Source organism: Rhodnius prolixus, unplaced genomic scaffold (assembly GCF_049639745.1).
Source record: "Rhodnius prolixus isolate KJV_2025 unplaced genomic scaffold, Rpr scaffold_1, whole genome shotgun sequence".
Lineage (NCBI taxonomy): Eukaryota > Metazoa > Arthropoda > Insecta > Hemiptera > Reduviidae > Rhodnius > Rhodnius prolixus.
The window spans coordinates 64,461,976-64,475,966 of NW_027411581.1; the positions used below are offsets into that span (position 1 = coordinate 64,461,976).

Here is a 13,991-nt window from a genome sequence, read left to right on the forward strand (position 1 = left end):
GGAATTTAATGAATCCTATACCAAAATGTAGAGAATAGTATTCTCTATAGCTGATATAATTCGCATTGTTTTACTAATAATATTTAAAGAGAAATAGAAGGTTGAATTTTGGAGGTTTTGCAACTACTTCAAAATTCAAACCTCTATATCTCTCTTTCTATTATACGGAATTTAATGAATCCTATACCAAAATGTAGAGAATAGTATTCTCTATAGCTGATATAATTCGCATTGTATTACTAATAATATATAAAGAGAAATAGAAGGTTGAATTTTGAAGTAGTTGCAAAACCTCCAAAATTCAAACCTCTATATCTCTCTTTCTATTTTACGGAATTTAATGAATCCTATACCAAAATGTAGAGAATAGTATTCTCTATAGCTGATATAATTCGCTTTGTTTTATTAATAATATATAAAGAGAAATAGAAGGTTGAATTTTGGAGGTTTTGCAACTACTTCAAATTTCAAACCTCTATATCTCTCTTTCTATTTTACGGAATTTAATGAATCCTACACCAAAATGTAGAGAATAGTATTCTCTATAACTGATGTAATTCGCATGGTTTTGCTGATAATAGTTAAAGAGAAATAGAAGGTTGAATTTTGGAGGGTTTGCAACTAATTAAATTTCAAACCTCTATATCTCCCTTTCTATTTTACGGAATTTATTGAATCCTGCACCAAAAGGTAGAGAATAGTATTCTATATAACTTGTATAATTCGCATTGTTTTGCTGATAATAGTTATAGAGAAATAGAAGGTTGAATTTTCGAGGTTTTGCAACTACATCAAATTTCAAACCTCTATATCTCTCTTCCTATTTTACGGATTTTAATGAATCCTATACCAAAGTGTAGAGAATACTATTCTCTATAACTGAAATAATTCGCATTGTTTTGCTGATAATAGTTATAGAGAAATAGAAGGTTGAATTTTGGAGGTTTTGCAACTACATCAAATTTCAAACCTCTATATCTCTCTTCCTATTTTACGGATTTTAATGAATCCTATACCAAAATGTAGAGAATACTATTCTCTATAACTGAAATAATTCGCATTGTTTTGCTGATAATAGTTATAGAGAAATAGAAGGTTGAATTTTCGAGGTTTTGCAACTACATCAAATTTCAAACCTCTATATCTCTCTTCCTATTTTACGGATTTTAATGAATCCTATTCCAAAGTGTAGAGAATACTATTCTCTATAACTGAAATAATTCGCATTGTTTTGCTGATAATAGTTATAGAGAAATAGAAGGTTGAATTTTGGAGGTTTTGCAACTACATCAAATTTTAAACCTCTATATCTCTCTTCCTATTTTACGGATTTTAATGAATTCTATACCAAAATGTAGAGAATACTATTCTCTATAACTGAAATAATTCGCATTGTTTTGCTGATAATAGTTATAGAGAAATAGATTGTTGAATTTTGGAGGTTTTGCAACTACATCAAATTTCAAACCTCTATATCTCTCTTCCTATTTTACGGATTTTAATGAATCCTATACCAAAGTGTAGAGAATACTATTCTCTATAACTGAAATAATTCGCATTGTTTTGCTGATAATAGTTATAGAGAAATAGAAGGTTGAATTTTGGAGGTTTTGCAACTACATCAAATTTCAAACCTCTATATCTCTCTTCCTATTTTACGGATTTTAATGAATCCTATACCAAAATGTAGAGAATACTATTCTCTATAACTGAAATAATTCGCATTGTTTTGCTGATAATAGTTATAGAGAAATAGAAGGTTGAATTTTCGAGGTTTTGAAACTACATCAAATTTCAAACCTCTATATCTCTCTTCCTATTTTACGGATTTTAATGAATCCTATACCAAAGTGTAGAGAATACTATTCTCTATAACTGAAATAATTCGCATAGTTTTGCTGATAATAGTTATAGAGAAATAGAAGGTTGAATTTTCGAGGTTTTGCAACTACATCAAATTTCAAACCTCTATATCTCTCTTCCTATTTTACGGATTTTAATGAATCCTATACCAAAATGTAGAGAATACTATTCTCTATAACTGAAATAATTCGCATTGTTTTGCTGATAATAGTTATAGAGAAATAGAAGGTTGAATTTTGGAGGTTTTGCAACTACATCAAATTTCAAACCTCTATATCTCTCTTCCTATTTTACGGATTTTAATGAATCCTATACCAAAATGTAGAGAATACTATTCTCTATAACTGAAATAATTCGCATTGTTTTGCTGATAATAGTTATATAGAAATGGAAGGTGGAATTTTTGAGGTTTTGCAACTACTTCAAATTTCAAACCTCTATATCTCTTTGCCTATTTTACGGATTTTAATGAATTCTATACCAAAATGTAGAGAATACTATTCTCTATAAATGAAATAATTTGCATTGTTTTGCTGATAATAGTTATAGAGAAATAGATTGTTGAATTTTGGAGGTTTTGCAACTACTTCAAATTTCAAACCTCTATATCTCTCTTCCTATTTTACGGATTTTAATGAATCCTATACCTAAGTGTAGAGAATAGTATTCTATATAACTTGTATTATTCGCATTGTTTTGCTGATAATAGTTATATAGAAATGGAAGGTGGAATTTTTGAGGTTTTGCAACTGCTTCAAATTTTAAACTTCTATATCTCTCTTCCTATTTTACGGATTTTAATGAATTCTATACCAAAATGTAGAGAATACTATTCTCTATAACTGAAATAATTCGCATTGTTTTGCTGATAATAGTTATAGAGAAATAGAAGGTTGAATTTTGGAGGTGTTGCAACTACATCAAATTTCAAACCTCTATATCTCTCTTCCTATTTTACGGATTTTAATGAATCCTATACCAAAGTGTAGAGAATAGTATTCTATATAACTTGTATAATTCGCATTGTTTTGCTGATAATAGTTATATAGAAATGGAAGGTGGAATTTTTGAGGTTTTGCAACTACTTCAAATTTCAAACCTCTATATCTCTTTTCCTATTTTACGGATTTTAATGAATTCTATACCAAAATGTAGAGAATACTGTTCTCTATAAATGAAATAATTTGCATTGTTTTGCTGATAATAGTTATAGAGAAATAGATTGTTGAATTTTGGAGGTTTTGCAACTACTTCAAATTTCAAACCTCTATATCTCTCTTCCTATTTTACGGATTTTAATGAATCCTATACCTAAGTGTAGAGAATAGTATTCTATATAACTTGTATAATTCGCATTGTTTTGCTGATAATAGTTATATAGAAATGGAAGGTGGAATTTTTGAGGTTTTGCAACTACTTCAAATTTCAAACCTCTATATCTCTCTTTCTATTATACGGAATTTAATGAATCCTATACCAAAATGTAGAGAATAGTATTCTCTATAGCTGATATAATTCGCATTGTATTACTAATAATATATAAAGAGAAATAGAAGGTTGAATTTTGAAGTAGTTGCAAAACCTCCAAAATTCAAACCTCTATATCTCTCTTTCTATTTTACGGAATTTAATGAATCCTATACCAAAATGTAGAGAATAGTATTCTCTATAGCTGATATAATTCGCTTTGTTTTATTAATAATATATAAAGAGAAATAGAAGGTTGAATTTTGGAGGTTTTGCAACTACTTCAAATTTCAAACCTCTATATCTCTCTTTCTATTTTACGGAATTTAATGAATCCTACACCAAAATGTAGAGAATACTATTCTCTATAAGTGACATAATTCGCATTGTTTTGCTGAGAATAGTTATAGAGAAATAGAACGTTGAATTTTGGAGGTTTTGCAACTAATTAAATTTCAAACCTCTATATCTCTCTTTCTATTTTACGGAATTTAATGAATCCTATACCAAAATGTAGAGAATAGTATTCTCTATAGCTGATATAATTCGCATTGTTTTACTAATGATATATAAAGAGAAATAGAAGGTTGAATTTTGGAGGTTCTGCAACTACTTCAAATTTCAAACCTCTATATCTCTTTTCAAAATGTACGGATTTTAATGAATCCTGTACCAAAATGTAGAGACTAGTATTCTCTATAACTGATATAATTCGCATAGTTTTGTTGATAATAGTTAAAGAGAAATAGTAGGTTGAATTTTGAGGTTTTGCAACTACTTCAAACTTCAAACCTCTATATCTCTCTTTCTATTTAACGGAATTTAATGAATCCTATACCAAAATGTAGAGAATAGTATTCTCTATAGCTGATATAATTCGCTTTGTTTTATTAATAATATATAAAGAGAAATAGAAGGTTGAATTTTGGAGGTTTTGTAACTACTTCAAATTTCAAACCTCTATATCTCTCTTTCTATTTTACGGAATTTAATGAATCCTACACCAAAATGTAGAGAATACTATTCTCTATAAGTGACATAATTCGCATTGTTTTGCTGAGAATAGTTATAGAGAAATAGAACGTTGAATTTTGGAGGTTTTGCAACTAATTAAATTTCAAACCTCTATATCTCTCTTTCTATTTTACGGAATTTAATGAATCCTATACCAAAATGTAGAGAATAGTATTCTCTATAGCTGATATAATTCGCATTGTTTTACTAATAATATTTAAAGAGAAATAGAAGGTTGAATTTTGGAGGTTTTGCAACTACTTCAAAATTCAAACCTCTATATCTCTCTTTCTATTATACGGAATTTAATGAATCCTATACCAAAATGTAGAGAATAGTATTCTCTATAGCTGATATAATTCGCATTGTATTACTAATAATATATAAAGAGAAATAGAAGGTTGAATTTTGAAGTAGTTGCAAAACCTCCAAAATTCAAACCTCTATATCTCTCTTTCTATTTTACGGAATTTAATGAATCCTATACCAAAATGTAGAGAATAGTATTCTCTATAGCTGATATAATTCGCTTTGTTTTATTAATAATATATAAAGAGAAATAGGAGGTTGAATTTTGAAGGTTTTTTCAACTACTTCAAATTTCAAACCTCTATATCTCTCTTTCTATTTTACGGAATTTAATGAATCCTACACCAAAATGTAGAGAATACTATTCTCTATAAGTGACATAATTCGCATTGTTTTGCTGAGAATAGTTATAGAGAAATAGAACGTTGAATTTTGGAGGTTTTGCAACTAATTAAATTTCAAACCTCTATATCTCTCTTTCTATTTTACGGAATTTAATGAATCCTATACCAAAATGTAGAGAATAGTATTCTCTATAGCTGATATAATTCGCATTGTTTTACTAATAATATTTAAAGAGAAATAGAAGGTTGAATTTTGGAGGTTTTGCAACTACTTCAAAATTCAAACCTCTATATCTCTCTTTCTATTATACGGAATTTAATGAATCCTATACCAAAATGTAGAGAATAGTATTCTCTATATCTGATATAATTCGCATTGTATTACTAATAATATATAAAGAGAAATAGAAGGTTGAATTTGGAAGTAGTTGCAAAACCTCCAAAATTCAAACCTCTATATCTCTCTTTCTATTTTACGGAATTTAATGAATCCTATACCAAAATGTAGAGAATAGTATTCTCTATAGCTGATATAATTCGCATTGTTTTATTAATAATATATAAAGAGAAATAGAAGGTTGAATTTTGGAGGTTTTGCAACTACATCAAATTTGAAACCTCTATATCTCTCTTTCTATTTTGCGGAATTTAATGAATCCTACACCAAAATGTAGAGAATAGTATTCTCTATAACTGATGTAATTCGCATGGTTTTGCTGATAATAGTTAAAGAGAAATAGAAGGTTGAATTTTGGAGGGTTTGCAACTAATTAAATTTCAAACCTCTATATCTCCCTTTCTATTTTACGGAATTTATTGAATCCTGTACCAAAAGGTAGAGAATAGTATTCTATATAACTTGTATAATTCGCATTGTTTTGCTGATAATAGTTATAGAGAAATAGAAGGTTGAATTTTCGAGGTTTTGCAACTACATCAAATTTCAAACCTCTATATCTCTCTTCCTATTTTACGGATTTTAATGAATCCTATACCAAAGTGTAGAGAATACTATTCTCTATAACTGAAATAATTCGCATTGTTTTGCTGATAATAGTTATAGAGAAATAGAAGGTTGAATTTTGGAGGTTTTGCAACTACATCAAATTTCAAACCTCTATATCTCTCTTCCTATTTTACGGATTTTAATGAATCCTATACCAAAATGTAGAGAATACTATTCTCTATAACTGAAATAATTCGCATTGTCTTGCTGATAATAGTTATAGAGAAATAGAAGGTTGAATTTTCGAGGTTTTGCAACTACATCAAATTTCAAACCTCTATATCTCTCTTCCTATTTTACGGATTTTAATGAATCCTATACCAAAGTGTAGAGAATACTATTCTCTATAACTGAAATAATTTGCATTGTTTTGCTGATAATAGTTATAGAGAAATAGAAGGTTGAATTTTGGAGGTTTTGCAACTACATCAAATTTCAAACCTCTATATCTCTCTTCCTATTTTACGGATTTTAATGAATTCTATACCAAAATGTAGAGAATACTATTCTCTATAACTGAAATAATTCGCATTGTTTTGCTGATAATAGTTATAGAGAAATAGAAGGTTGAATTTTGGAGGTTTTGCAACTACATCAAATTTCAAACCTCTATATCTCTCTTCCTATTTTACGGATTTTAATGAATCCTATACCAAAGTGTAGAGAATAGTATTCTATATAACTTGTATTATTCGCATTGTTTTGCTGATAATAGTTATATAGAAATGGAAGGTGGAATTTTTGAGGTTTTGCAACTGCTTCAAATTTTAAACTTCTATATCTCTCTTCCTATTTTACGGATTTTAATGAATCCTATACCAAAGTGTAGAGAATAGTATTCTATATAACTTGTATAATTCGCATTGTTTTGCTGATAATAATAATAATAATAATAGCCATTTATTGTTTTGATTTACAAATTGACATTTTTCATCATTTTTTTTTTTTTTTTTTTTTTACACAGTTCTAATACATAAACAAATCGGCTGTAAGCCGTGGCACCTTTAAAGGTTAGAGTGCTGTTAATACTCTAGTTAAATGTGTTAGATAAACAATAAAGTGAAAAAATAGAAATTATAAAGTTAAGTCCCTTTTTGCAGAATAAAATATTTTTTTCTTTCCTGTTATTATGTACATTTTTTAGCTTTGATTTAATTGAACTGGTTTTTACTCCTATTTACATTCAAATCATATTTATAATTCAATTTCATGAATACATTTAAATTACTTATATATTGAATTTTTCATAAATTTTACTTATTTCACTTATTATCTCTTTACACTCTTATATTTTATCATCACCTATTTACTTTACACTGATTTGATTTAATAACTTGAGTTAGTCCTGGTATAACCACACTGTCGAATACACGGTTTTCAATCTTTCCCATTCTCTTCTATCTCTAGCTACTCTCATCCAGGTAACTCCCCCACAAACTTTTCTAAACTCTTCTTCCCAGGTGCGGGATGGTCTTCCTCGTTTTCTTTTCATTTCTCTGGGATACCATTCTATAATTTTTTTGGACCATCTCTCATCTTTTGTTCTTACTATGTGCCCTGCCCAGTTCCATTTTCTTTCTGTCACTATTTTACCGACATCCACCAGAAGTGATTGTTCTGTTATCCACTGTTTCTTTTTTTTATCCTTTCTAGTAATTCCTAGCATTATTCTTGCCATCGATCTCACAGTCACTCTTAGTTTTTTTATTATTTTTGCACTTAAGGTCCATGTTTCACAACCATATATAATAGTTGGCAGCACACATGTTCTGAATAGTTTTGCCTTGTGCTCTATTTCCACCTTGGATCGTAACAGATGTTTATATTTATTAAATGCTGACCATCCTAAGCTGCATCTTCTTACCACTTCTTCCCATTCTCCTTCTTTTGTGATTTTCTGCCCCAGGTAAATAAAACTATCAGTACTCTCTATCTCTTCTTCTCCTATTTTCAGTATTTGAGTATTTTCGTCACAATTTAAATACATAATTTTTGTTTTCTTCCCATTTATTGCTAAACCTACTTTTGTTACCTCTCTAATCAAGTCTTCTAACATAGCTTTTATTTCCAATATGCTCTTCCCTATCAATACAATATCATCCGCAAATTTCAGGACATTCAACCATTCTCCATTTATTCTTACTCCTCTCCCCTGCCATTCCATATTACTAAAGGCTTCGTCTAGTATCACATTGAAGACTTTTGCAGATGGTACGTCGCCTTGTCTTAGGCCTCTCTTTATCTCTATTTCTCGTCCAGTATTTTCAATTTTAAAAAACAACTTGGCCTTTCCATAAATACATTCGAATATATTCATGTATATTTTTTCTATTCCTCGATTTTTCAGTGTTTTCAGTATAACATCTATTTTCACACGGTCAAAGGCCTTTTCGAAATCGATGAAGAGCAGGATTAGCGGGAAGTTGTAGTCTTTTGATTTCCTGATCAATTGCTGGATAACTAAAATGTTGTCATTTGTCGAATGGTTTTTTTTGAATCCAGTTTGGTTTGGTGTTATGGCTGATTCCAGGGTGTCGCCTATTCTGTTAGTGATTACAGCCATAAATATTTTGTAAACAACTGAAAGAAGATTTATTGGTCTGTAGTTTTTTATTTCTTGCCTCTCCCCCTTTTTAAACAGCAGTATCAATTTTCCTTTCTTCCATATTTCTGGTATTGTTTTCGTTGCTAAGCAGGTATTAAATAGTTTACAGAGTAGTCCTACTAAAACATTTCCTCCTGCCTTTATTTCTTCGTTTGTAATTCCATCAATTCCTCCTGCTTTGCCTTCTTTCAAGTTACGTATTACATAATGAATTTCTTCCTCTAGAACAGACCAAGAATCGTGGAAGCCCTTTTCCTCTTCCCATTTATTTTCAGTATAACATTCTTGTAACGAAGTTTCTTCTATTTTATCTCCCACATCTCTACTATATAAATTTTTATAATATTCACAGATTACATCTGCTATTTCATTTATTTCTCTTCTCACTCTTCCGTTTGCGTCCTTTATTGATATCATTTTACTTGTTCCTATTTGCTGTTGTCTGATGCACTGTTTCACACTTTTTCCTGAATCTATTGTTTCTTTCAATTCATTGAGTTTCTTTTCGTTTGACCATTCTCTCCATTTAATTCTAATGAGCTTAGATATTTCAGCAAATTCTACTTTTGCCTTCCCTGTTCTTTTTAACCTTCTTCTTTCTAGTAATTTCTTTATTTCGTTCGGTATCTTCCGTCTATTGCAGATTTCTCTAGCCTCGGTTACTTCACATGTTGTTTTCTTAATTACTTCTTCTATTTCTTTTAACTGTTCTTCGACATCCTGATCTTCCCTCTTTCTATATATTTTCAAATTCTTTTTTAATATACTTTCGTAATTCTTACTGTTTAATATCTGAGTACTTTGCCGCAAATATCGTGGTTTATATTCCCATTTCTTTTTCTCTATCCCAGGTTTCAGTATCATTTTGATGGCCCTATGGTCGCTACCAGTATTTATTCCGTTGTCCACATCAACATCTTGTACAATATCCTTTTTGTCTATTATAAAAAAATCTATTTCATTCTTAGTCTGGCCATCAGGGCTAATCCAAGTCCATTTTTTTGATTCTTTTTTCTTAAAAAATGTATTCATAATAAATAGCTTATTACTTTCGGCAAATTCAACTAGACGCTTACCTCTTTCATTTCTTTCTCCATAACTAAACATTCCAGTTGCTTTTTCACCTTCATTCTTTCCAATTTTTGCATTCATATCCCCCATTATAATGGTATACTTGCAAATATCTTCATCTAGGGCCATCTTTAAATGCTCATAATACTCTTCTAGTTCTTCTTCTGTAGAGGCTGTGGTGGGCGCGTACACTTGTATTATTTTTAATCTACTTCTTTTTCCAACTTTAGGCTCTAACTTCCAGATAATTTTTGATATTCTTTCACTGTATGATTTATAACTAATAATATTTTTCTCTTGATTTTTATTTATTAGGAAACCTGTACCTCCCACCACTCCTTTCCCGTTATGGTAGAATGTTATATTATTGTTAATATTTACACATTGCTCTCCATCTCTTCTCACTTCCGATAATCCCATTAAATCCCACTCTACGTTTTGCATTTCTGCTAGTAATTGTTCGAGTTTAATATTTTCTTTTAGTGTTCTGCAATTGTATGTGTAAATAGTAATGTCGTTACAACTTTTTTCCTTGAACTTATATTCTCTGGGATTGTTGTTTAATTGTTTACAATCATCTAATTGCTATGCTTCCATTTTTGTGTGTTCAAGTCTATTCCCCGCATCACCCTGTTTCAATGTGAGTGTTTTTTCCTTCTCCTTCAAACATTTTGCCTCCTCGTCCCAGTAATACTGTTTATTGTCAACAAATAGGGTATCATTTCTTATAAAATTTTTTTTACTATTATCTTTTTGGAGCATTTCCTGTCTACAGCGGAAGAGCATTCTTCGTTTGCGTCTTATTGTAAATGTATAATCTTTATTAATGTAGACTTGGGTTCCCTTTAGTTTTTTGCTATTCCCTAAAATTTTCTCGACTGTTTGATTATTACAAAATGTAACCCTGTGTAGATACGTTTCTTTATTTGGGATTTTTATTTTTATTACTCTTTCTATTTCATCAGGTAGTATTTCAATGCCCAAATTATCGTAACAGAATTGAGATATAAACTTTCTTCCTGTCTCATTTGAATCGTTTAATCCTATAAATACCAAGTTATTTTTTCGATGAATGTGTTCCAAATATTCAATTCTTTGCTCTAAATTTTTGTTTTTCTCTTGTAGTTTATCAACACATAACTTCAGGGATTTATTTTCTTCTAGTAATCTTTCAATATAGGATTTTAAATTATTTACGTCCTCTTTACTGGCAAGTTTTTTAAATTGTGAGTCAAGTTTTGAGTCTAGTAGATCGCCGACTTGTTGTAATAAGGTTTTTGTCGACATTGTAGTTATATAGAAATGGAAGGTGGAATTTTTGAGGTTTTGCAACTACTTCAAATTTCAAACCTCTATATCTCTTTTCCTATTTTACGGATTTTAATGAATTCTATACCAAAATGTAGAGAATACTATTCTCTATAAATGAAATAATTTGCATTGTTTTGCTGATAATAGTTATAGAGAAATAGATTGTTGAATTTTGGAGGTTTTGCAACTACTTCAAATTTCAAACCTCTATATCTCTCTTCCTATTTTACGGATTTTAATGAATCCTATACCTAAGTGTAGAGAATAGTATTCTATATAACTTGTATTATTCGCATTGTTTTGCTGATAATAGTTATAGAGAAATAGATTGTTGAATTTTGGAGGTTTTGCAACTACTTCAAATTTCAAACCTCTATATCTCTCTTCCTATTTTACGGATTTTAATGAATCCTATACCTAAGTGTAGAGAATAGTATTCTATATAACTTGTATTATTCGCATTGTTTTGCTGATAATAGTTATATAGAAATGGAAGGTGGAATTTTTGAGGTTTTGCAACTGCTTCAAATTTCAAACCTCTATATCTCTTTTCCTATTTTACGGATTTTAATGAATTCTATACCAAAATGTAGAGAATACTATTCTCTATAAATGAAATAATTTGCATTGTTTTGCTGATAATAGTTATAGAGAAATAGATTGTTGAATTTTGGAGGTTTTGCAACTACTTCAAATTTCAAACCTCTATATCTCTCTTCCTATTTTACGGATTTTAATGAATCCTATACCTAAGTGTAGAGAATACTATTCTCTATAAATGAAATAATTTGCATTGTTTTGCTGATAATAGTTATAGAGAAATAGATTGTTGAATTTTGGAGGTTTTGCAACTACTTCAAATTTCAAACCTCTATATCTCTCTTCCTATTTTACGGATTTTAATGAATCCTATACCTAAGTGTAGAGAATAGTATTCTATATAACTTGTATTATTCGCATTGTTTTGCTGATAATAGTTATATAGAAATGGAAGGTGGAATTTTTGAGGTTTTGCAACTGCTTCAAATTTCAAACTTCTATATCTCTCTTCCTATTTTACGGATTTTAATGAATTCTATACCAAAATGTAGAGAATACTATTCTCTATAACTGAAATAATTCGCATTGTTTTGCTGATAATAGTTATAGAGAAATAGAAGGTTGAATTTTGGAGGTGTTGCAACTACATCAAATTTCAAACCTCTATATCTCTCTTCCTATTTTACGGATTTTAATGAATCCTATACCAAAGTGTAGAGAATAGTATTCTATATAACTTGTATAATTCGCATTGTTTTGCTGATAATAGTTATATAGAAATGGAAGGTGGAATTTTTGAGGTTTTGCAACTACTTCAAATTTCAAACCTCTATATCTCTTTTCCTATTTTACGGATTTTAATGAATTCTATACCAAAATGTAGAGAATACTGTTCTCTATAAATGAAATAATTTGCATTGTTTTGCTGATAATAGTTATAGAGAAATAGATTGTTGAATTTTGGAGGTTTTGCAACTACTTCAAATTTCAAACCTCTATATCTCTCTTCCTATTTTACGGATTTTAATGAATCCTATACCTAAGTGTAGAGAATAGTATTCTATATAACTTGTATAATTCGCATTGTTTTGCTGATAATAGTTATATAGAAATGGAAGGTGGAATTTTTGAGGTTTTGCAACTACTTCAAATTTCAAACCTCGATATCTCTCTTCTTACTGATCATATTTTAATCATATCTTTACCAAAATGTAGAGAAATTTAACTCTATAACTGCATAAAATCGCTTTTTTTTAGTGATAATATTTCAAGAGAAATAGAAGGTTAAATGTTGAAGGTTTTGCAACTACTTCAAATTTCAAACCTCTATATCTCTTTTCGTATTCATCATGTTTTAATGAATTCTTTACCGAATAGTAGGGAAATTTTTGCTCAATAATTGATGGATATATCATTTTTGATGTTTACATTTTATGGTGGTGTCAACGCTGTTTCTAGTAATAAGGGACGTTTGCCCCAATTATCTGAGGCCTCTCTAAAATTATTGATATTAATTGCTTTCAATCTTAACCATTTGTTATTATGGTTTGGCAGGAAGTTAGGGCTTTTCTACGTGACATTAAGTAGTTATTTTGCTCTTTCACCTGCTAATGGATGTTCTAGAATCTATTATTGGCGTGTGATCCTTTTTGCATGATTTATTCGTCTTTTCGATTCGAAATTCATTATTGATATAGCTTTTGTGGATCTGGAAGTCAATGACATCATGGTGTTGCCCCACTTGTATAAAGCTTTTTTTTTATACTATTATCAATAATCTTCGTCCGATTTTGGGTATATGTGGCGGGAAGAAGTGGTTCGAGCTTTGCTGTGTTACAATAAATTGTCATCTTACAGCTGTTAAAGGGTCGAATTGACTTTTTTGATGTTTAATCTGTCTTTGCCCCTTTCTTTAGTAAGAAGTCAAGTAATCACTGTTTAATTTTTCTTACTCTTCTTAAAAAGAAATACTGAAATGGCAGTTTAATTTTGCTGTTCACTTACAAAAACTTTTCTATTTTATTGGAAACATTTTACCATAAAATTGTTTTTGTGGATTCTTTTGTGGACGGCAACTATAAGTATTATTTTAAAAGATGTTTGCAGTGGTAGTAACGGTTCCATCTTAATTCCATATCAGGATAATATAATGAATGTATTGCTTATTTCAAACGTAAGAAAATATGTAAAGCAGATATAACTTAGCTGAATAAGTAAATCTCTTTAACAAAAACTTACCATTTTAAAATGTTATGTATAAGGGTTGATTAAACACTAAAAAGGTACACAAATCAGCAAATAACCCAACATTTCATTAATACTTCATTGATATCATTGGAGTAATTTTACTGTATTAACGAATTGTGAAAGGCGAGAAAAGATAACAACAATAGGAAGTTTGTTAGCACTGTCATTAGAATGAGGTTTAACCACAATTATTCGCCGCACCATCTAGCCAGGA

General features: G+C 29.6%; 1 protein-coding gene across 1 annotated transcript; it reads right to left on the reverse strand.

The window, feature by feature from the left end:
- Window positions 1–7,342: 7,342 nt before the first annotated feature.
- LOC141448779 (uncharacterized) lies at window positions 7,343–10,123 on the reverse strand. The gene has a single exon (XM_074117405.1). The coding sequence runs from the start codon at window positions 10,121–10,123 to the stop codon at window positions 7,343–7,345; it is 2,781 nt and encodes a 926-aa protein (XP_073973506.1).
- Window positions 10,124–13,991: the final 3,868 nt, after the last annotated feature.